General features: G+C 42.2%; 2 protein-coding genes across 2 annotated transcripts; both read right to left on the reverse strand.

Moving 5' to 3' along the window:
• Positions 1–17,874: 17,874 nt before the first annotated feature.
• LOC141691751 (uncharacterized) lies at positions 17,875–18,255 on the reverse strand. The gene has a single exon (XM_074496509.1). It carries the CDS (start codon positions 18,253–18,255, stop codon positions 17,875–17,877), a length of 381 nt encoding a protein of 126 aa, XP_074352610.1.
• A 2,880-nt stretch (positions 18,256–21,135) lies between these two features.
• On the reverse strand, positions 21,136–21,984 carry LOC141691752 (uncharacterized). Its single transcript, XM_074496510.1, has one exon. It carries the CDS (start codon positions 21,982–21,984, stop codon positions 21,136–21,138), a length of 849 nt encoding a protein of 282 aa, XP_074352611.1.
• Between the last annotated feature and the right edge of the window lie 784 nt (positions 21,985–22,768).

Here is a 22,768-nt window from a genome sequence, read left to right on the forward strand (position 1 = left end):
TTAATCATCCGTCGGGACTATAATGAGTTATCCGTCGGGACTAAAATTCTTATCCGTCGAGTGCTACATTATTTCACTAAGTAAAATCTACTTAGATGTTTTGTTTAAGTGATCATCAAGTACACAACATATTCACAACAATCTCCCCCAATTTATGTCTACTGGAATTATAGCCATAAATTAAGAGATGCTTGATGATAACAAAACATCCTAAACATATATCTTTAAAGATAAGTACATAAAAATGAAAGTGCTTCAATTAAACAAAATGTACAAGGTTTGGCTCACAGTCAGTTCAAGATGCTCCTCTAGCCTGAGCAGGTTTTTCTAGTTCCTTGAAGGTCTGGATCTTCTTCCAAGCTTTCTGTTGTTTTCTTCAATTTGATTCTGGAGCTGCCTATGGAATTCTAGTTCATCAGATTCTGAGAGATCTAGCATTTCTTGCATCTCCAAGAGAGTCTCATTGCTAGAGATACTCAATTGGTCTTCTAGTCTGAAGAATCTTCTCACACCCTTGTCATCTATGAATTCCATCAGCCAGTAGGGCCTTAGATGCACTCTTCTCCCTGTGTATGGGATGATTAGAGTCTTTGGGAGTGCATCTTTAGCTCTAACACTCCTCAGCTCTTCAATCCTCTTCAATACTAGTCTTCTTGCAGTTACATTGAACCCACAGTTTTTCTTGAAGGATGAATAGACTTTGATCAACACAGCTTGGCTTTCTTGAAGTATCCTGTGAAGAGGCCACTGACTCTCCCTTCCTCCCTTGTACTTGAACACCAACCTTTCCGGTAGGTTTCTATATGCATCAATTGCCCTTACTTCATCCAGTTCATCCAGATAAAGGTTTAGATCTGAGAATTCTTTGATGTCACACAAGTACAAGTAGTCTCCCCTGTTGACCTTGGGTTGAGCTTTAACTACTGACTTGGATTTGAGAGGTGACAGATTCACTTTCTTGACTGCCCTTGATTTTGTCCTTTTTGGCTTGGTAAGGATTGGCAAGTTGAAGTCAGGAATTGGTAATTTATCCCACTCTATTGGCTCATCCTTTGGCACAATAGGCTCTCCATGTATGTTCCTGTAGGGGTCCACCACCCTTATGTCTTCAAATATCACAGAGGGCTTTGATGCTTGAGTTTTAGCTGGTGTGGATTCCTTAGGAAATTGATCTTCCAATTCCTTGTCAACAACATCCAGTTTCCTTTTTGTTCTTCTAGCCAATTCTTTCTTTCTTGGGGATTTCTTCTGTTCTTCAATCTTCTTCTTTGATTCAGCAGCTTCAGATGGTTGAGAGGGAATTTGTTGAGAAGAGTTTACAGCCTGTAGCTTGGCCAAGATGACAATCTGCTCTTTCTTTTATTTAGATTTCTTTGCATCTAGAGCAGGTTGCCTCTTTTCCTTCTTTAATCTTGCTTTCTCTTCTTTCTTTGCTTGAGCAAATTGTGGATGTCCAGCTACCACACAAATTTCCTTTCCATTTCTGAATATCTTAGAAATTCTCCTTTTTGAGGCTGAATCAGCTGGATCTTTATAGAAGATAATGGATCTTGACAGAAGCTTCTTTTCATCAGGCTTGGGTGTCTCATACACAGTGTCCAAGGGATTCTTCAAAGATGACTTTGGATAATTTGCCCTTGGTTTGAGAATTATTTCAGCCTTTTATGATTTGATGCAGGAAGATTGTCCTTTCTCCAGATAGTTCATGCTCATCTCATTCACACTGATTGGCTTGACATGAGAGTAATGGATGGCTAACTTAACTAACTCCTTGACTAGTTTAAACTTTCTCTGAATTTCCTCATCAATCTTTTCCCAGTTGATTAAACTCAACTTTCCTTTTTCAGCAACTTTTAAATTTGCTGCTGCTGCTTGAATTAGATCTATACTATCTGCAACTGGTGGCTTGGAGATAATAATTGAAGGTACAATTACTTTGCTGATTTGTACTTGAAGTTTCTCCCCCTCTGTTGGTCCTTTCTCCCCCTTACTTGATTCTCTCTCCCCTTTTTGTTATCATCAAGTTGAGGAGTTAGGCCTTGTGCTTTAGCCAGTTGCATGAGAAGATTTGTCTGAGTCTGTTGATTTTGAAGAAGAATAGCCACTGAATCTTCAATAACTTGAACTCTATTTTCCAGCTTGGCTAGCTTCTTTTCAGAGTCTGATTCTCTCCTCAATCTTAGTAGTAGATCTTGCATGGTACCATATGGCATTACTGAATCCAACTTCTCAGAGTTATAGGTCTTCAAGTCAGCTATATCTCTTTTCAATTCATCCACACTGAGATTCTGTCTTAAGTGCTGGATCTTCATTAGATGTAGAGAGTCTAGGTGAGCTTGAAGAACAGCCTTGGTACCAGCATCTGAAGTTTCCTGAAGGGCCTGTTGAATAACCATTACTTGTTTGACCAAAGACACCTCAAATTGTCCTGGGGTAGATTCCTTTGCCCATGCCCATTCAGGTAAACTTAAAGCAGAACTTGGGCCTTCAGCTCCCCCTAAGTTCATGCTTCCATCCAAAGAACCAGAGTCATCGTCATTAGAATTTACTCCAAATTCTTCAGATGGCTCTCCAGCTTGAGAAGGCATCCTGTTAATAGCAGCTTTATCTCTTTGAAGAGATTCCGTGGTGTGCACTAAATTCAAAGTCTGATATGCCTCCACATTGCCCTGAGCAGCCAAAAATTGATAGGCTGACACAGGATGAGTAAAAGTGTCAGCATCCAAGAAAATGTTATCAATTTCAGCTTTGTAATGTTGCTGAAATTGGCTTCCCTTTTCAACATCATCCACAATCATTGACTCACTAGCAATGGCTGGATCCACCCTTATTTCTCCTGTACTACCTTTCTCTCGTAATATCTCTTTTGTTGCATCAGGGTCTCACCCTGGCTCCCCACCCTCACACCCTCACCTTCACCTTCAAAGGTGGGACTCCTCTCACTCACTTTTGCCAATCCTGAATAAATGGATTGCTGAGATTCACTCTTTTCCTCTCCTTTTGCCTGGGAGCAACCCAGCCTCTCACTCAAAGCACTCTCCTCTCTCAGTCCTAAGAGTGACTGTATTACCACTAAATCTTCTGCAGTAGAAATAATTGAAGTTTGAAGTTGTGCAGAGACACTCGACGGATAAGTGATATCCATCGGGTGAGTGGTAAAGCTATCCGACGGATAACTGCTGTTAAGCTTATCCGTCGGGATACAATCACTACTCGACGGATGAGCAATATCCTTCGAGAGAGTAGAAATGAATGAGGTGGGAAGAGAAACTATTGTTGACTCTGTGTTGATTGAAGTTATTTGAGGCACAGATGTCACAATATTATCAGAAAGAATTGGCTAGTGAGCCAACAAATCATCTAAAAGATGATGCTCACTTGCACTAGATTTTAGCTTCCCCAACAGAGTTAAAGAAGGGGAATCAGGAATTGAAGTGTTTATCATGTCCACTTCCAGAGAGTTTGTTGGTGAGTATGGTGTTTCAGAGGCTTCTATTATAAGAGATTTTGGCTGTGACTCCACATTTATTGGAGCCACATCAATCTGAATTTGAGAAAGTGCAGGGACTGTGTCTTTAGCACCAGTTTGCACTGTGTGTGTGCCCTGTGCATCCCCAGTTATTTTGGATTTCTTCTTTCTTGTGTAAGTTTGGGGTGAGCTTGTGTCCCTAACCCTTTTGGCCTGTGCTCTTGGCTGAGAGCTTTGTTCAATAGCCACATCCTTTTGGGAGGATGCAGCTAGAAGTGAGCTTTTATCCTTTTTAAGCACTGCAGTTTGTTGGGAAACTGCAGTGTGGCTAGGCTGGGATTCACTCAACTCTCCAACCTTATCCTTGGGGTTTCTTTGATGTTCACCCCTTCCCTCACCTAACTGACCCTCCTTCACACTCCCCTCTTTGGCTTTGGTAGATTTTTCAACTGGTACCTTTTGAGAGATACCAAAGGGGGTTTTCTTTGACTTGGATTTAGAAATTGTAGTTGATTTGGAAGCTTTGGTAGGCAACTATTTGGTCATTGTCACAGTTGCCATAGCTACTCCTGAACTCAAAGAAATTGAGGAGATTGGAATAGTTGAGGGTATGGATGAACTTACCTCACTTACCTGAAGTGTCTGCATTACAGAAAAGTAAAACATTGGCACATCCCTATGATGGTTGGCCCTGTTCAAATCTGCAATAATTCTTCTCTCTTGAACCCAACAAGCTAATTTATTGTTTGGGTTCTCAAGTACAATCTCTTGACAAAGATGGTTAGCCAATATCATGAAAAATCTAGCATAATATACATTCTTTCCCCTTTTGGCTAACTTACCTAGTTTAAAACCTAACTCATACTATACAAGGTCACTGAAATTGTAAAATTTATCTGTAACTAGCATGTATAGCATGTTAAGCATGGAAATGTTCACAGAATCAAAATTACTGACTTTTCCAGAGAAAACTTTAGTCACAACATCACACATGAAACTCCATTCCTTCCTAAGACCTAATCTTCTAATCTCACTTAGCTTATTAGTAGGAAGTGCATAATGCATGGAATTAAGCATGTTGATAATATCAGTGTCAGTGTGTGGTGAAGTAACATTATCATCAGGAATTTTGAAACATGCTTTTATCACATCACTATTGATACAGAACTCATTACCTTTGATAGTTAGAGTGATGGTTTTATCAGTAGAGTTGTAGATTGCAGTGGTCCACATCTCTTCAACAACTTCACAGTAAACTGTGGGTGATTCAAGCATTGCATAACTTAACTTGCAGTTCTTCACGAAGTCCATCATCTTGTGATAGTCTTCTGATTGCTGAATACCCTTATTGACCAAAGCAGTGAAGTTGTTCTTCTCATAAATGAACCCAGTCTGAGACATGATCTTTACTACAGGTGCCATTGTTAGAGAATGAAAGCTTGAAGAGAAAGAGGATATTTGCTTGAGAGAGAATAAAATAAAAGCAGTTGAATTTGAGAATGATAAAAGAAAATAATTGGAATGAAATAAGCTTTTATACTCCCTCAAAAACAACGGATGAAAATAATAAAGAAAAGTAAATTACCCAATAGAAATTGCCTAAATTTGCCGTTTAAAAATAAACTGTAAAAATTCCACCCATTATCCGTCGTGTAATGCTTACAAACTGTAAGTATACTCGACGGATAATGTTCAGGGAATTAACGGTTAAGATTTAGACACTTCGACGGATGAGGATGAACCGTTATCCGTCGAGTTTTAAAAGATTTCAGAAAAGTAATTGATTTTTATTTGCACATAGTACATCGACGGATGACTCAACTCGATGGATAATGGTCATCCGTCGAGATGCAAATTTTGACTTAGCCAAAATTTCACTCATGACTAAAAAAATAGTTAGATTTCTGGCTACATTTCAACTTGCAAAATAACTCAGATAGATTCAAGAGTAATTAAGCATACCTAACTCACTTACCAACCTAGAAAATGTGGATTCATCCAGTGGCTTGGTAAATATATCTGCAAGTTGCTTCTCACTTGGAACAAAATGTAACTCTACAGTACCATTCATTACATGTTCCCTTATAAAATGGTACTTGATGTCTATGTGCTTTGTCCTTGAATGTTGCACTGGATTCTCAGTGATGGCAATTGCACTTGTGTTATCACAGAAAATAGGAATCCTCTCAACTTGCAAACCATAGTCTAGCAATTGATTTTTCATCCATAAAATCTGTGCACAGCAACTGCCAGCAGCAATATATTCAGCTTCAGCTGTAGAGGTAGAAACTGAATTTTGCTTTTTACTGAACCAGGACACAAGCTTGTTTCCTAGAAATTGACAAGTTCCTGTTGTGCTTTTTCTGTCAATTCTGCAACCTGCATAGTCTGCATCTGAATAACCAGTTAGATCAAAACCAGAATCTCTAGGATACCAAATGCCAAGTTTTGGGGTTCCCTTGAGATATCTGAAAATTCTCTTAATAGCTATCAAGTGAGACTCTCTAGGATCAGCCTGAAATCTAGCACATAAACATGTAGCAAACATTATATCTGGCCAACTAGCTGTTAAGTACAGAAGTGAGCCAACCATGCCTCTATAGCTTGAAATATCCACAGACTTTTCAGTAGTGTTTAGTTCAAGCTTAGTTGCAGTGGCCATGGGAGTTTTTGCAGATGTGCAATCCATTAGATCAAACTTCTTTAAAAGATCAAAAATATATTTAGTTTGACTAATGAATATTCCATCACTAACTTGCTTAACTTGTAAACCAAGAAAGTAAGTTAGTTCTTCCATCATACTCATTTCATACTTTGCATCAGTTTGGCAAACTTTTTACAAAGTTTCTCATCTGTAGAGCCAAAAATAATATCATCTACATAAATTTAAACAAGTATGCTAGAGCCATTAACATTTCTGAAAAATAAAGTTTTATCTACAGTACCTCTTGTGAAGTGATTTTCCAAAAGGAACTTTGATAAAGTGTCATACCAGGCTCTAGGTGCTTGCTTCAGTCCATAAAGTGCTTTCAGTAGATAATAGACATACTCTGGAAAATTTGGATCTTCAAAGCCAGGAGGTTGACTAACATACACTTCTTCCTCCAAATCTCCATTCAGAAAGGCACTTTTGACATCCATTTGATAGACCTTGAAATTGGCATGGGCTGCATAGGCTAAGAAGATTCTGATGGCTTCAAGTCTTGCAACAGGAGCAAATGTTTCATCAAAATCTATTCCTTCTTGCTGGCAATAGCCTTTTGCAACCAATCTGGCTTTGTTCCTTACTACTATGCCATTTTCATCCATCTTGTTTCTGAATACCCATTTGGTGTCTATTGGATTTTTTCCTTTAGGCTTGGGTACCAGCTTCCATACTTTATTCCTTTCAAATTGGTTTAGCTCCTCCTACATAGCTAAAATCCAATCAGGATCTAACAGGGCTTCTTCTACCTTCTTTAGTTCTTCCTTTGACAGAAAGCTGCTGTATAGACATACTTCTTGAGTTGCTCTTCTGGTTTGAACTCTAGAAGAAACATCACCAATAATCAGTTCAAATGGGTGATCTTTTGTCCATTTCCTTGGTTGAGGTAGATTAGCTCTAGATGAAGAGACCTCAATGTTGTCTTGATGTGTGATTGAGTTATGATTGCTAGAAACTCCCCCTGAGTTTGTGGATCTTTGATTTGAGAAAGGGGTACTTTCTATGGGTGATCTGCCTTGACTTCCTGCTCCTTTTGATAACCCGACGGATGGTGAATTTTGAGTACCGACGGATGAGGCAGGTTGTCTACCGACGGATAACACAGACTGCCTTCTGTCAGATGAAGCATTTTGCAACTCGACGGATGTTGAGTTTTGTGCTTCATTGGTGGTAGATTTGTCTGCATTATCCTTAGACACTGTTTCTTGATCACTTTCATCATCACTTCCATCACTGACCATCTCAATATTGTCGAATTTGAGGCTCTCATGGTAATCTCCATCTCTCAGTCCTTCAATCCTTTTATCATCAAACACAACATGTATAGATTCCACAACAATGTTGGTTCTTAGATTGAAGACTCTATATGCTTTACCAACATCATATCCAACAAAAATTCCTTCATCTGCTTTAGCATCAAACTTCCCATTTTGATCAGTTTGATTTCTCAGAATATAGCATTTACAGCCAAAGACATGAAGAAAGTTTAGAGTTGGCTTCTTGTTCTTGAATAATTGATAAGGAGTCATGCATCTTGCTTGATTAATCAGAGAGATGTTCTGAGTGTAGCATGCAGTGTTTACAGCTTCAGCCCAGAAATATGTTGGTAATTTTGATTCTTCAAGCATTGTCCTTACAGCTTCAATAAGAGATCTGTTCTTTCTTTCCACTACTCCATTCTGTTGTGGAGTCCTTGCTGCTGAAAACTCATGCAAGATCCCATTTTCCTCACAAAATGCTCTCATGACATAGTTCTTGAACTCAGTTCCATTGTCACTCCTGATTCTTCTAACTTTGAAATCAGGATGATTGTTAACTTGCCTTATGTGATTGATGATGATTTCACTAGCCTCATCTATAGACTTTAGGAAATATGTCCAAGAGAACTTTGAAAAATCATCTACAATTACTAGGAAAAATCTTTTCTTTGAAATAGACAATACATTGACTGGTCCAAACAGATCCATGTGAAGCAGTTGCAGAGGCTCTTCAATTGCTGAATCAAGTTTCTTCCTGAATGATGCTTTGATCTGGTTTCCTTTTTGGCAGGCATCACACAGTCCATCCTTTGTAAACTCTACTAGAGGAATGCCTCTTACTAGTTCTTTCTTTATCAGCTCATTCATGGTCTTGAAGTTTAAATGGGATAGCTTCTTGTGCCATAGCCAACTTTCATCTTGACTTGCTTTACTGAGAAGACAAGTTACATATTCTGCTTTAGTTGAGTTGAAGTCAGCTAGGTACACATTTCCTCTTCTCACACCAGTGAGAACCACTTTGTTGTTTTGATTATTAGTCACAACACAGGCTTCTTTGTTGAAGGTTACTGAGTTGCCTTTGTCACAAAGCTGGCTGATACTCAACAGATTGTGTTTGAGACCATCCACTAAGGCAACCTCTTCAATGATGACATTATCCTTTGAAATCAAGCCATATCCCACAGTATAACTCTTGCTGTCATCTCCAAAAGTAATACTTGGGCCAGCTCTCTCCTTAAACTTTGTGAGCAGGGTAGAATCACCAGTCATGTGTCTTGAACAGCCACTATCCAAGTACCAAAGATTCTTTCTGTTTCCCTACACACATCAAAATCAAATCAAGTTGATTTTGGTACCCAAGTTTCCTTGGGTCCTGCCTTGTTAGCTTTCTTCTTCTGTTTCTTAGGTTTTATCTCATTTGACTTAGGAATTTCAGATTTTTCCTTAGTCAATTGGGTTGTACCTTTGAAACCACTAAATGCAACAGAATTATCATGCATGTTATGGCTAACAGGAAATGGCATGCTTGGTGCAAACATGTTATTCCAGTAAGGCATGCTAAATAACATTTGAGGCATATTATATGCAGCATAATATGGATTAGGTGCAAATGGCATATTAGCAAACTGTGCATTCATATTCTGTGTAGGCATAGCATTAACAGGCATATGAGGCATGGCATTCATGTTAGGAAATTGAGGCTGAACAGACATGGGAGTAGGCATGACAGATTTGCAATTAACAGACAAATGATTTACACTACCACACTTGACACAGATTTTTATAGGAGCATATTTATCAGGTGTGTAGTTATTGTGTTTGTTAATCCCTACTTTACCATTCCTATTGTTTTTTTTTTTAGTCTCTGTTTTTACCTCTATTTTCTCAAGTCTGTCACTTAACTGTTTAACAGTCATGTGACCAACATTAGCCTTTTTCCCTTTCTTAGCTTGACTTGACTCTCCTGAAATAAAGTTCTTGGAAACAGATCCATACTTTTCATTTAGCTTGATTAATTTGGCTTTGCTAATGGGTTTGCTTACAGCCGACGGATGAGGATTTTTATCATTCGACGGATAACATTTTTTGTTATCCGACGGATGGTCCTCATCATCCGTCGATTCTACATCTGTCAGCAACCCATCTACAAAAATAGGCTCTAGTTTCTCTTTATTCTTTTTCCAGGATTCATCACAAAGAGACTCAATTCCTTGAACTTTGGTGATTTGAGCATGAACATCCCTAGATGTTTTCCATGCTTTAATCACCTCTTGTTCACGCTTGAGCTGCTTCTTCAAAATTTCTTCCTTTTTCAAGGACTCAGTTAATTCCTCCTTGGCAATCTTACACTCAATTTTTAGTTTCTCAAACTCAAAAAACTGAGACTCAAGTACATTATTCCTCTCACTTGAAAACAAATTGTTTTCTTTGATTTTAGCATTTTCTTTAGTGAGAGACTTAAGTGTAACACGCAAATGATACAATTCTGTAGACATGTCATTTATGGCATCATTACACTCAGCTTTAGATAAATGTGCAAGGTTTGTAGTGATTACCTGATTGCTTGAGGAACTTGTCTCTGTTTCATCAGACTTGGCCATAAGGGCTAGATTGACATAGCTGACATCTTCATCTTCATCCAAACCATCAGCTGCCCAGTCATTCTCTTATGTAATAAAAGTCCTTTCCTTTTGTTTGAGTAGATCAAAGTATTTTTGCTTGTAATCTATAGACTCAAACCTTTTTTTACTGGAATCTGACTTTCTACACTCATTTGCAAAATGCCATGCCAAGCCATATTTGAAACATTTGAATTTTGACTTATCCACCATGTTTCTATTTGGCTTGGCTGCTCCAAAGTTCTTTTTGAACTTGAGCTTGGAAAATCTCCTTGAAAGAAATGCTAGGTGCTCATCAATGTCCTCCATGTCATCTTGGCTCAATGATTCTTCACTTTCTGCAGCTAGCCCCTTACCCTTATTCTCACAGACCTTTGAAGTTGATTCTACAGCTTCCATCTTCACTTCCTTCTCCTTTTCCAGATCAGCAACTAGTGCAATGGATCCTCCTTTCTTCTTTCCTCTCTCCATTCTTTCATCCTGCTCTATCTCAAGCTCATAGGTCTTCAGAATGCCATACAGTCTCTCCAAAGTAAACTCCTTATAATCTTGTGAGTTTCTCAATGAGACTAACATTGGTTTCCATTCCTTTGGAAGAGATCTGAGAAATTTCAGATTGGATTCTTTAGTCTGACAGACTCTTCCATGCAACTTAAGAGCATTTAGTAGTTTTTGGAATCTACTAAAAATGTCAGTGAGTGACTCACTTTCTTCATTGTGAAAATGCTCATATTGCTGAATCAGGAGCTGCATTTTATTTTCTCTAACTTGCTCAGTGCCATCACAAATTATCTGTATTGTATCCCAAACTTCCTTGGCAGTTTTGCAGTTGATGATGTTATCAAACATGTCTGCATCAACACCATTGAACATAATGTTCATGGCCTTTTTATCTTTCCTGACTTGTTCAATGTCAGGATCAGACCATTCATGCCTTGGTTTTGGAACAGATGGCTCGTTTCCTGTAGCAGCTCTCATTGGAACATGAGGGCCTCTTTCTATGCAGTCCACATAGGCCTCATCTTGAGAAAGCATATGAAGATGCATCTTTACCTTCCAATGATGGTAATTATCTTATCAAGAAAAGGAATCTTGACTCCAACATCTTTCTTGTTCATCTTGCTGAATTGTTTTGATCTTTAAACTCTTTGTAGATTAAGAGCTTGCTCTGATACCAATTGTTAGTCCCTTAACAATATAGCAAGAATTACAGAAGGGGGGTTGAATGAAATTCTTGAACCTTTTTCTTGAAATAAAAATGTTAAACTCGAATATAGATATAATGTTTTGATTAGAACAATGCGGAATAGAAATATAATGAATCAAAATATAAGTAATTAAAAACAAGAGTCTTTAAAAACTTTCTGGTGGATTTAAACAATTCCACCAGAGATATATATAATATATCGAGAGGACTCTGTGTGCAAGAATGCTCATAGCTGCTTACAAATGAACTACTGAGTTTACAGGAAATGCTAAAGATTCTGCTTACAAAGATTTCTCTATTTTTGTGTTTCTCTCAGTTATCTCAGTTATTTTTCTATTTGCTACTCTCTAGGTTTATATAATACCAAGATTACAAAGTCAAAAAGACTGAACAAATATAAAATCTAACAGTCTTAATCTTTGCTGCTTTTCGTCCTCTATTACCCAGTTAATGGGCTTCCACAATGTGTTTGTATACAACTCGACGGCTGTGTGTCAGCTTTCACTGTTCAACTGATGTTTGAATTCTTGATATGATCATCCGTCGACTTTCGGATCATCCGTCGATGACTTAATTGATCATCCGTCGACTGCTATATTAAACATCCATTGATAGTCATTTGATCATCCGTCGAAGGCTTTGTTAATCATCCGTCGGTAGCTATTTTGGCACTTGACTTCATTTCACTTATACAGAATTACAAGACATTAATTATGTACACTTAATCAACCTATTCTGCATATCTAGTTAAAGTCAACATGACTTATATGCTACTACAGATTCTATACAAAGGTGCATACATCACTGTGCTACAAACTTATTGTTACATAAGCTACTCACTCGATGGATAATAAGTTAATCATCCGTCGGGACTATAATGAGTTATCCGTCGGGATTAAAATTCTTATCCGTCGAGTGCTACATTATTTCACTAAGTAAAATCTACTTAGATGTTTTGTTTAATCAAGTACACAATATATTCACAACAAGGCCTTTTGGTTCTTGGCACTTGGAAAAATTTTGTCATTTTTCCTTTGATTTGTGGCCCCTAACCCCAGGATGTTGTTAGGTACAAGTCCCCGGGGTTGTGTTTGGGTAGGCCTTTTGGTTCTTGGCACTCGGAAAATTTTTGTCATTTTTCCTTTGATTTGCGGCCCCTAACCCCGGGGTGTTGTTGGGTACAAGTCCCCGGGGTTATGTTTGGGTAGGCCTTTTGGTTCTTGGCACTTGGGAAATTTTTGTCATTTTTCCTTTGATTTGTGGCCCCTAACCCCGGGGTGTTGTTAGGTACAAGTCCCCGGGGTTGTGTTTGGGTAGGCCTTTTGGTTCTTGGCACTTGGAAAAATTTTATCATTTTTCCTTCGATTTGCGGCCCCTAACCCCGGGGTGTTGTTGGGTACAAGTCCCCGGGGTTGTGTTTGGGTAGGCCTTTTGGTTCTTGGCACTTAGAAAAATTTTGTCATTTTTCCTTTGATTTGTGGCCCCTAACCCCAGGATGTTGTTAGGTATAAGTCCCTGGGGTTGTGTTTGGGTAGGCCTTTTGGTTCTTGGCACTCGGAAAATTTTTGTCATTTTTCCTTTGATTTGCGGCCCCTAACCCCGGGGTGTTGTTGGGTACAAGTCCCCGGGGTTGTGTTTGGGTAGGCCTTTTGGTTCTTGGCACTTAGGAAATTTTTGTCATTTTTCCTTTGATTTGTGGCCCCTAACCCCGGGGTGTTGTTAGGTACAAGTCCCCGGGGTTGTGTTTGGGTAGGCCTTTTGGTTCTTGGCACTTGGAAAAATTTTATCATTTTTCCTTTGATTTGCGGCCCCTAACCCCGGGGTGTTGTTGGGTACAAGTCCCCGGGGTTGTGTTTGGGTAGGCCTTTTGGTTCTTGGCACTTGGAAAATTTTTGTCATTTTTCCTTTGATTTGTGGCCCCTAACCCCGGGTGTTGTTGGGTACAAGTCCCTGGGGTTGTGTTTGGGTAGGCCTTTTGGTTCTTGGCACTTGGAAAAATTTTGTCATTTTTCCTTTGATTTGTGGCCCCTAACCCCAGGGTGTTGTTAGGTACAAGTCCCCGAGGTTGTGTTTGGGTAGGCCTTTTGGTTCTTGGCACTTGGAAAATATTTGTCATTTTTCCTTTGATTTACGGCCCCTAACCCCGGGGTGTTGTTGGGTACAAGTCCCCAGAGTTGTGTTTGGGTAAGCCTTTTGGTTCTTGGCACTTGGAAAATTTTTGTCATTTTTCCTTTGATTTGTGTCCCCTAACCCCGGGGTGTTGTTGGGTACAAGTCCCCGGGGTTGTGTTTGGGTAGGCCTTTTGGTTCTTGGCACTTGGAAAAATTTTGTCATTTTTCCTTTGATTTGTGGCCCCTAACCCCGGGGTGTTGTTGGGTACAAGTCCCCGGGGATGTGTTTGGGTAGGCCTTTTGGTTTTTGGCACTTGGAAAAATTTTGTCATTTTTCCTTTCATTTATGGCCCCTAACCCCGGGGTGTTGTAGGGTACAAGTCCTCGGGGTTGTGTTTGGGCAGGCCTTGGTGCAGATGTGACAGGTGGGTAGTACTTTAGCACTTTCCCCGGAGTGTCAGGCGGCGGTTGAGCTTCTTGCACGAATATATGTGTAAGTATATGTATGTATACGAAACGTTGCAGTTTCCCCCCCTTCTCCTCAAAAGCCGCGCCTGTTAAATAATTAGAGCAATGTAATCATTAACTGCAGCGGTTATTTTCTCGACGCTCAGGATTGTGCCACGTGTCTTCATTCGACAGACCGGGTTGCAAGGCAGTTGAGTGGGTTACCTCTCCATTTGTGCCTATAAATACTCCCCCTTTCTCATTTATTTTCTCTTTAAGCCACTGCAAACATAAAAAGTTTCTGCCATTTTTTCTCCAAGTCGAATTTGGGAGTTCTTTTATTTTTGAAGCCGCTTTATTTCTCCTGCTTTCTTGTAAGTTTTCGAACTTTTCTCGTTCTATTCTTTTATTTCTTGGTGATTATTTGGCGAATACTTGTAGTCTGAGTTTTGAGAATGCATGCGTGTCCAAGTATCTGAATCAGTTTACTTTTATTGTGTCACGTTTTGGTGAGTCAAACAGGCTGTTGTTTGTTGTTTGTTGTTTAGGTTTATAGCTTTTGTTTGCCAAGAAATGATTTACGCTTGTAGTGAATCTGGGTTTGTGTTTTAGTATCTGTATATGTGCGAATAAGGGTTTTGATTTATGCAAAAAACTGGGCTTGTTCTTTGTTTTTATGACTGTTCATAACATGTGTTATAGGCGCATATATGTATGTATAGGTTATGTGATGTATTTTGGTGTTTTGATTGTAAGGTTAACTGTTTCTGAGTGGCTCTTGTTTTTCTTTCTTTTTCTCTTTCTTCCCGAACTGGCATAGACTCCGGGGTTATATGGTTAGGAGGAGTAGAAGGAAACAATTAGCTAACCTGAAACGTAGACCTGACCGTCCCCATTTTGGATTTCCCAAAAATTCTTCGAGTGACTCTTCCCCGAAACCAGAAAATATGCCTCCCCGTCGCCAAGCTGTAGTTGAGGAGTTGCCTACATTCCCATTAAACCCCGGACAAACCTTGGGTAGGAGAGATGGGTCTTGGATAGACATAGACCATTACTTTGTTCAGACCCGTGAGAATAGTCCTCCCCACGATTACTACTTTAGGGACCTTACTACTGCTTATAGGCCCGGGGGCATAGAACCTTATGATGGGGCCCGTATGGATCAGCTTTTCTATAATGCTCCCGGGACTAGGTATGTTCCAGCTCCCCGTCATCCCGACCTCTCTGAGTATACCTTTCAGCCAATAGATGACCTGGTGAAGGCCGTTTTTCATTTCAGGGATGATATGAAGTCGAGGTGGCCCGAGCCTCACGAGAGGGTTTATCACCGCCCTGTTGGTGGTTGGGTAGGAATTCCTTTAGAGCATATGCGTAGCATGAGGCCCAACCTTCATCAATTTACCAAGTCTCTATGTCACGATGTCTACGGGATACCTTTCACCCAGCTGGCCCCCAATTTTATTAAGTGGGTTTCTTGGTTCCTTTCCTGCTGCCATGTAAAGAAGTATCTTCCCATGTTTAAACTTTTCCACTACCTTTTTAAGATTAAGAAGTCCACCTTGCCTCCCCTTTTTGGGTTTACCTTTAATATAGATGGTTGTGGGCTCCCTTCCGATGCCAAAAAGGCTCCCGTCTTTATGTTGAACTCGCTCCGGAGCTGGCACAAGGAGTTCATCTTCATCCGGGGCTGGGACCTGGAGTTTATGTCTTTGTACAAAACTGTTTTGAAAAATAACAGGTTCCCATCCGAGCGGCTCGGTGGAGATGCCCTAGTGAAGATGTATGACTTTGTGGTTGCTCTTGGTGCCTAGTGGACTTGGGATACCATTTTAGATAATCAAACAATATTTAATGTTGGTTGTAAGTGTTTTACATTAGTAGTTTTTCCCTTGTACTTTTCTTGATATATATCTTTGCCCTGTTCCTCTTTATAACTGTTGTTCCTTGTGCAGGCCTTCCCCTCCTTAATCCTTTCCATTACGCTATGTCGCAACAATTTAAAGATTTGGCCGGAAGGTTCAAGAAGATTGGTGGCGCCGTACAATTGGACTCGGGGAAGAAAGCAGCTGGTGGATGTAGTGGTGCGAGGCAAAGTGCTCCGGTGGTTACCACACCTGCTGTCCCGGAGCCTGATGAGATTGAGGTAGTTGAGCTGGAAGAGGTGGAAGTTGGATCGTTGAATCCTCGTAAGAGGAAGGCTGCGGCAGAGGTTGCTGGTGGTTCCGGAACTCCCCAGCATATGAGGGTTTCTGGATGGGGTCCTTCTGAGGAGGAGAGCCAGAAGTTGGTGGAGGAGGATGCGCTGAAGAAACTCTTAGCCCGGATGACTTTGGATGATCGCCGGAATGAAATGTTTGACAACTATGCCTGTCCTGCTGACTACGACTGCTATGCCACAGAGGATCTGGATACCTTCCTTGATCACCTTATCCGGGATGTTTCGGAGGTAAGGCCGTTCCCTTGTCATTTTCTCTCCTGCCCTTGCGTTAGTACTTAGTCATTTTATTTTCAGGCCCATGCTCGGATCAGTGGCTGCTCCACCATTCTTCACAACTTCCACATAAGGGAGACCAAGAATAAGGCTGCGATGAAGGAGTTAACTAAGGAGAAGGAAAGCTTCACCAAGTTCCGGGAGGTGAAGGAAAAGGAGTCTCGAGAACATAAAAAGGCTGTTGCTGAGGCGGTGAAGTCTCGAGAGGCTGCGGAGCAGCTGGTTGGATCCCTCCGGGCGGAGGTGGAGAACTTGAAAAAAGAGCTTGCTACTAGGCCCCGGGCATAGGAGGTGTTGGAGTCCTTCCGGGGTACCCCCGCTTACTATGAGGAGCTCAATAACAAGATCTTTGAGAAGGTCAACATCTGCTGGGACATTGCTTGTGCTTATCTGGCTAAGAATCTGGGTGGTGATATGGACGGATTTATAGAGCTGTATCTCGCCGAAGAGCTCCGTCGTGAAGAAGCCAAAGCTGCTGAGGTGGGTACTTCCGGGGCACAGCCGCCTCCGCCTCCCGAAGAGGGCCGCGAGAAAACTCCTCCTCCTCCCGAGAAGTGAAGAATGAAGATCCAGGCCTTGTGCCTTGTAATTTGTTTTTCGTAACTTGTTGTTATTTCAGACTTAGAGCCCTTGTGGCTTTTAGACTTTGTTATTTGGTTTTTGTATGACATTGATTTGGATTTGTCCCGGGGCTTGGTTTGCCACGGGAATGCATGTAAATATATTTCCCTTTCATATTTGGTTTTGCTTTCTTACATCGAAATTTTTCCAAGTACACGTGGTTCGTGTTGCGGTCCCCGGGATAGGGGTCAAAATTCTAACTGAATAAAATTTTAATGGAATAAAATTTTCCAAGTACACATGGGTTGTGTAATGGTCCCCGGGGAGGGGGTTTAAAATTTTAATGGAATAAAATTTTCTAAGTACACACGGGTTGTGTAATGGTCCCCGGGGAGGGGGTTTAAAATTTTAATGGAATAAAATTTTCTAAGTACACACGGGTTGTGTAATGGTCCCCGGGGAGGGGGTTTAAAATTTTAATGGAATAAAGTGTTCTAAGTACACATGGGTTGTGTAATGGTCCCCGGGGAGGGGGTTTAAAATTTTAATGGAATAAATTTTTCCAAGTACACATGGGTTGTGTAATGGTCCCCGGGGAGGGGTTTAAAATTTTAATGGAATAAAGTTTTCCAAGTACACATGGGTTGTGTAATGGTCCCCGGGGAGGGGGTTTAAAATTTTAATGGAATAAAATTTTCCAAGTACACATGGGTTGTGTAATGGTCCCCGGGGAGGGGTTTTAAAATTTTAATGGAATAAAATTTTCCAAGTACACATGGGTTGTGTAATGGTCCCCGGGGAGGGGTTTTAAAATTTTAATGGAATAAAATTTTCCAAGTACACATGGGTTGTGTAATGGTCCCTGGGGAGGGGTTTTAAAATTTTAATGGAATAAAATTTTCCAAGTACACATGGGTTGTGTAATGGTCCCTGGGGAGGGGGTTGAAAATTACATCAAGCTGCTATAGCCTAAAAGTAGAGGAGATCCGGGAATGCGCGCCCTACCTTTACTGGTAGAATTTCCTTAGGCGGGCTCCGAGCCAAGTGTTTGGGACTTCGGTTCCTCCGAGGTAGCTTAGCTTGTAAGTTCCTGGTCGGAGCACTTCTTTAACCCTATAGGGGCCTTCGCAGTTGGGTTGGAGTTTTCCTTGATTTGTTGGGTCCGAGGCCTCGGTGTGCTGGAGTACCAAGTCTCCCGCTTCGTACTCCCTGATTTTTGCCTTCTTCCCAAAGTAGAGTTTTGTCTTTTCTTTGTAGCCTTCCATCCTTTTTACCGCCTTGTCTCTTACCTCATCTAGGAGCTCCAGGTTGGTCTTAAGTCCCTCAATGTTTGAGATCTCGTCAAAGTTAATGTCCCTGAGGGAAGGGGACCCGATTTCGATTGGCATGCGGGCTTCGGTACCGTACGTAAGCTTGAAGGGGGTCTCATTCGTTCCTGTTCTGGGGGTGGTTCTGTAGGACCATAGGACTTTTGGAAGCTCATCAGGCCAAGTTTTCTTGGACTCTTCTAGTCTTTTTTTCCAGGCCCCGAAGTATGGTTCTGTTAGTTACTTCGACCTGTCCATTCCCCTGAGGGTGCGCAACCGATGCTCTTTTGTGCTTGATTCCGAGCTCTTTCAGATATGCCTCGAATTCGGACCCGATGAACTGCGGGCCATTGTCGGAGACGAGAACTACAGGGATCCCGAACCTCATGACGATGGAATCCATAAACTTGATACAATCTTATTGATTGATTGTCCTCATGGCCTTGGCTTCTGCCCACTTTGTCATGTAATCAATGGCCACCAGGAGGTAGTGGAGGTCACCTTTTGCTCGGGGAAAGGGGCCCATGATATCTATGCCCCAAACAGCAAATGGGATCAGAGATAATACCGATGCTGGCAGGCTGGGGCTTTTCCTGGGAACATTGCTGAATTTCTGGCACTGGGGGTATTTCTTAACATAAGCGATGGAGTCGGAGTGGACTGTGGGCCAGTAATATCCTTGTCTGATGACTTTGTAAGCTAGAGCTTTGGCCGCCAGGTGGTCTCCGCAGATGCCTTCATGGACTTCTCGGAGGCAATAATTGGCCTCATCTGGGTCCACACATTTCAGGGTGGGTGCTGAAAAGGTTCTTCTGTATAACTGACCATCTTCCAGGAAGAAACGAGCAGCTTTGTGCTTTAAGTATATGGCCTTATTATGGTCTTCCGGGAGCGTCCCATCCCTTAAGTAAGCTATGTAGGGGGTTATCCAATTGTCTGGGCTCCCGATGCATAGGATCTCAGCTCGTTCTGTGCTGGGTACTTTGAGTTCTTCGAAGTACACTGAACTGGCGAGGTCCAAAGTATTTTACACGAGCTTGGACAGCTCATCTGTTTTGGAGTTCTCTTCTCTGTTGATCTGAAGTATGGTGATGTCTGGGGTGGCTTCCAGGATATTTCGTACCATTGCCTAGTATTGTGCCAAAGTTGGATCTTTCGTGATATATTCTCCACTGGTTTGCTTGACCACAATCTGAGAATCACTGTAAACGATCATCTTTGAAATACCAAGAGATTTTGCCAATTTGAGCCCGGAGATGAGTGCCTCATATTCATCCTGATTATTCGTTGCCTTGAAACCAAAAGTTATTGCCTACTGAATGGTGAAGCCCTCTGGGATGATTAGGATGAGGCCCGCTCCGGACCTTTCGGCCGTGGATGATTTATCAACATAGAGCTTCCAGAATTCCGTTCCCGGGTTGGTTCCTTCCGGGGTTATCTCTTGGGGGGAGGGTAGTTGTCGCTCTGGGAAGGTGCATTCCATGACGAATTCGGCTAAGGCCTGGGCCTTTATCACTGTGTGTAGCACGAACTTGATGTTAAATTGGCTTAATTCAATGGCCCAGTTAACTAGCCTTCCGGAGGCATCTGGCTTGTGAATGATCTTCCTGAGCTGTTGATCTGTGACCACTCTGATCTCTCGGCCTTGGAAGTATTGCCTCAGCTTCCTGCTGGAGTGTACAAGGGCCAAGGTGAATTTTTCCAAGTTTGGGTACCGAGTCTCGGCATCCTTGAGGACTTGACTGACATAGTAGATGGGGCTCTGCATTCCTCCTTCCTCCCGGACCAGTGCCGAAGAGACAGCCTTGGGGACAGCGGCGATGTAAAGGGATAAAGGCTCTCCGGGCTTGGCTTTTGATAGCACCGGGGGTTCATCAGGTGCCTCTTGATTTCTTCAAAAACTGTGTGGCATTCTGGGGTCCAGTCCACTAACTTCTTATTCCGGGCACCTTTTAGCAACTCGAAGAATGGAAGACATCTTTCCGCCAGCTTCGGGATGAATCTGCGCAAGGCCGCTAGGCATCCCGCCAACTTCTGGATGTCTTTCTGAGTGTGAGGTATCTTCATTTCTATTATGGCATTGATTTTCTCCGGGTTTGCTTCTATTCCTCTTTCGCTGACCAAGAACCCCAGGAATTTGCCTAAAAGTACACCGAATGCACATTTCTCCGGGTTCAGCTTCATGTTGTATCTCCTCAGGTTGTCGAAACACTCCTCGAGGTCTTTTATGTGATATGGGACTGTGAGTGACTTGGAGATCATGTCTTCTACATAAGATTCCATATTCCTTCCCAGTTGGCTTTTGAAAATAGTGTTCATCATTTTCTGGTAGGTGGCTCCGACGTTGATGAGCCCGAAAGGCATCATAACAAAGGCATAGACTGCCCTATGCGTGATGAAGGCTGTTTTGGCGATGTCCTCGGGGTTCATGCGGACCTGGTTATATCTTGAAAAGGCATCCATAAAGCTGAGCATGGTGTGGCCCGAAGTTGCATCGATCAGCTGGTCAATGTTCGGGAGGGGATATGAATCTTTGGGACATGCAGCGTTGAGGCTCGTGTAGTCGACACACATTCTCCACTTTCCATTCGGTTTCTTGACTAGCACCACATTGGCGAGCCAGTCGGGATACTTGATTTCACAGATGATGTCAGCCCTGAGCAGCTTCTCTACTTCTTCGTCTATTGATTGCTGTCATTCGGGGGAAAAGTTTCTCCTTTTCTGTTTGATCGGTCTTTTCCTCGGGTCCACGTCCAGACTGTGCATTGCCACAGACTGATCAATCCCGGGCATATCTTCCAGTGCCCATGCGAATACATCCGCATATTCCCTTAGCAGCGAGATGAGCTTTTCCTGGAAGGATGTCTCTAGGCCTTTTCCAATTTTCAACTTCCGGGTGGGGTTCCCGGGGTCCAATTCTATCTCCACCGTCTGGGCGGCAAGTTCTACCTTGGTTTTCTCTCATATTTCTATAAATTTCTGTATCCGGGCGTCGGCGTTGGTTACGCTGTATCCCGAATCCTCTATCATGTTGATGTCCAACTTTAGCCTTTTGCTGAAATGTTCACGATGCTTCTTGCGGCTTTGGCCTTTGGGTAAGGCCATTGCCTTCTTTCTATTTTCTGGATTAGTTTCGGCCATGACCAGCGCCTGTCCGTAGCATTTTCCCGATGTACCCCGGTCTCCCCTAAGTTCTCCGATGCCTCCCGGGGTGGGAAACTTCAGATTCAAGTGAATTGTAGACGGGATGGCCCGAAGTTTGGTGATGGTGGGTCTTCCTAGGATCATGTTATAAGAGGATGCATCGATTATCACGTAGAACTTTATGATATGAGATACCTGCCGGGGTGCGGCACCAAAGAACATGGGGAGGTATATTACCCCGCGGATCGGGATCATATTGTTCCCGAATCTATAGAGAGGGTCTTCGAGGCATGGATCCATGCGGAGGTGTCCCAACTTCATCCTGTTAAGGATATGCTCGAAAACAATGTTAGCTGAGGAACCATTATCAAACAAAATTCTTTGTACCTCACTGTCGGCGATGTTGAGAGTCACGACCAGGGCTTGGTTGTGCTCGAGATCCAGGCCTTCATAATCGGCATTGGAGAAATATATGCGGTCATCCTCAGCAGGTTGGATCATCAGGACATCATTGTCCTCATCTGGGCTCCGGGGTGGGGAGGAGGTTCCTCCGAAAATCATGTTGACCACATGTTTCCCGCCGCCGGAGGGCTTATCTCTATCATCAAGTCTTCTTTGTAGGTACTGGTTCATGTTGCCCTTTTTGATCTGGTCTTCAATGAACATTTTGAAAGAGAAGCAGTTCTCCGTGGTATGGCCATGATCCTCCTGATACCCGTAATGTTTGTCTTGGGCCCTGTTCCCGGGGGGTGCCAACAGCGGCTTCGGGGGGTAATAAAAGGGCTTTCCCTTGACTTCTCTCAAGATGTCGGCCCGGGGCCGGTTGAGTGGAGTCCATTCGGGCTCTGGTTTTGGCTCCCTTTTGGGCTTGGGCTTCCTTTCAATCTTTTGTGGTCTGGAGTAGTCATCCCGGGGTGGGGTCCCCCGGGATTGCTGCACATAATTGGTGTGTCTCTATGTCCTGTGTCTCTTTTCTTTTCCGTAGGTATGGCGGTGTTTAGTGGACTCATCATCATCCCGGATCTGCATGTTCATCTTTATCGAGGTGAGGAAATCATTTTCTTTGATAAACTTTGAAGCCATCGCATAAGCCGGAGCGAGGCTTTGGGGCTCCCTATGGATTAGGTCCTTCATGTAGCCTTCACATGAAACTGGGTGGAGAATACGCCGGAAAATATTCACGGCTTCCTTCTCCTCAAGGTTGGAGAGCTGGTTGACTGATTCTTGAAACCTTTTGATGAATTCTGGTAGAGTTTCTCTGCTTCTTTGTTGAATGGTTTCCAAGTGGCACATCTGGAGCTCGTTCATACGGTTCACCCTGAACCTCTTGAGAAATATTTTCCGGAATTCCTTCTAAGAGTCAATGCTCTGGGAGGAGGTTCGACTGAACCATTTATGTGCCCCTCCCTTTAGTGTTGAAGCGAATAAACGACATTTGGTGAGGTCATTG

The sequence above is a fragment of the Apium graveolens genome, chromosome 10, assembly GCF_009905375.1.
Source record: "Apium graveolens cultivar Ventura chromosome 10, ASM990537v1, whole genome shotgun sequence".
NCBI classification, from domain to species: Eukaryota; Viridiplantae; Streptophyta; class Magnoliopsida; order Apiales; family Apiaceae; genus Apium; species Apium graveolens.

Excerpts from the sequence above, each read along its gene's own strand:
- LOC141691751 (XM_074496509.1), bottom strand. The coding sequence starts at position 18,255 with ATGCCAATCGAAATCGGGTCCCCTTCCCTCAGGGACATTAACTTTGAC.
- LOC141691752 (XM_074496510.1), bottom strand. The coding sequence starts at position 21,984 with ATGTTCATTGAAGACCAGATCAAAAAGGGCAACATGAACCAGTACCTA.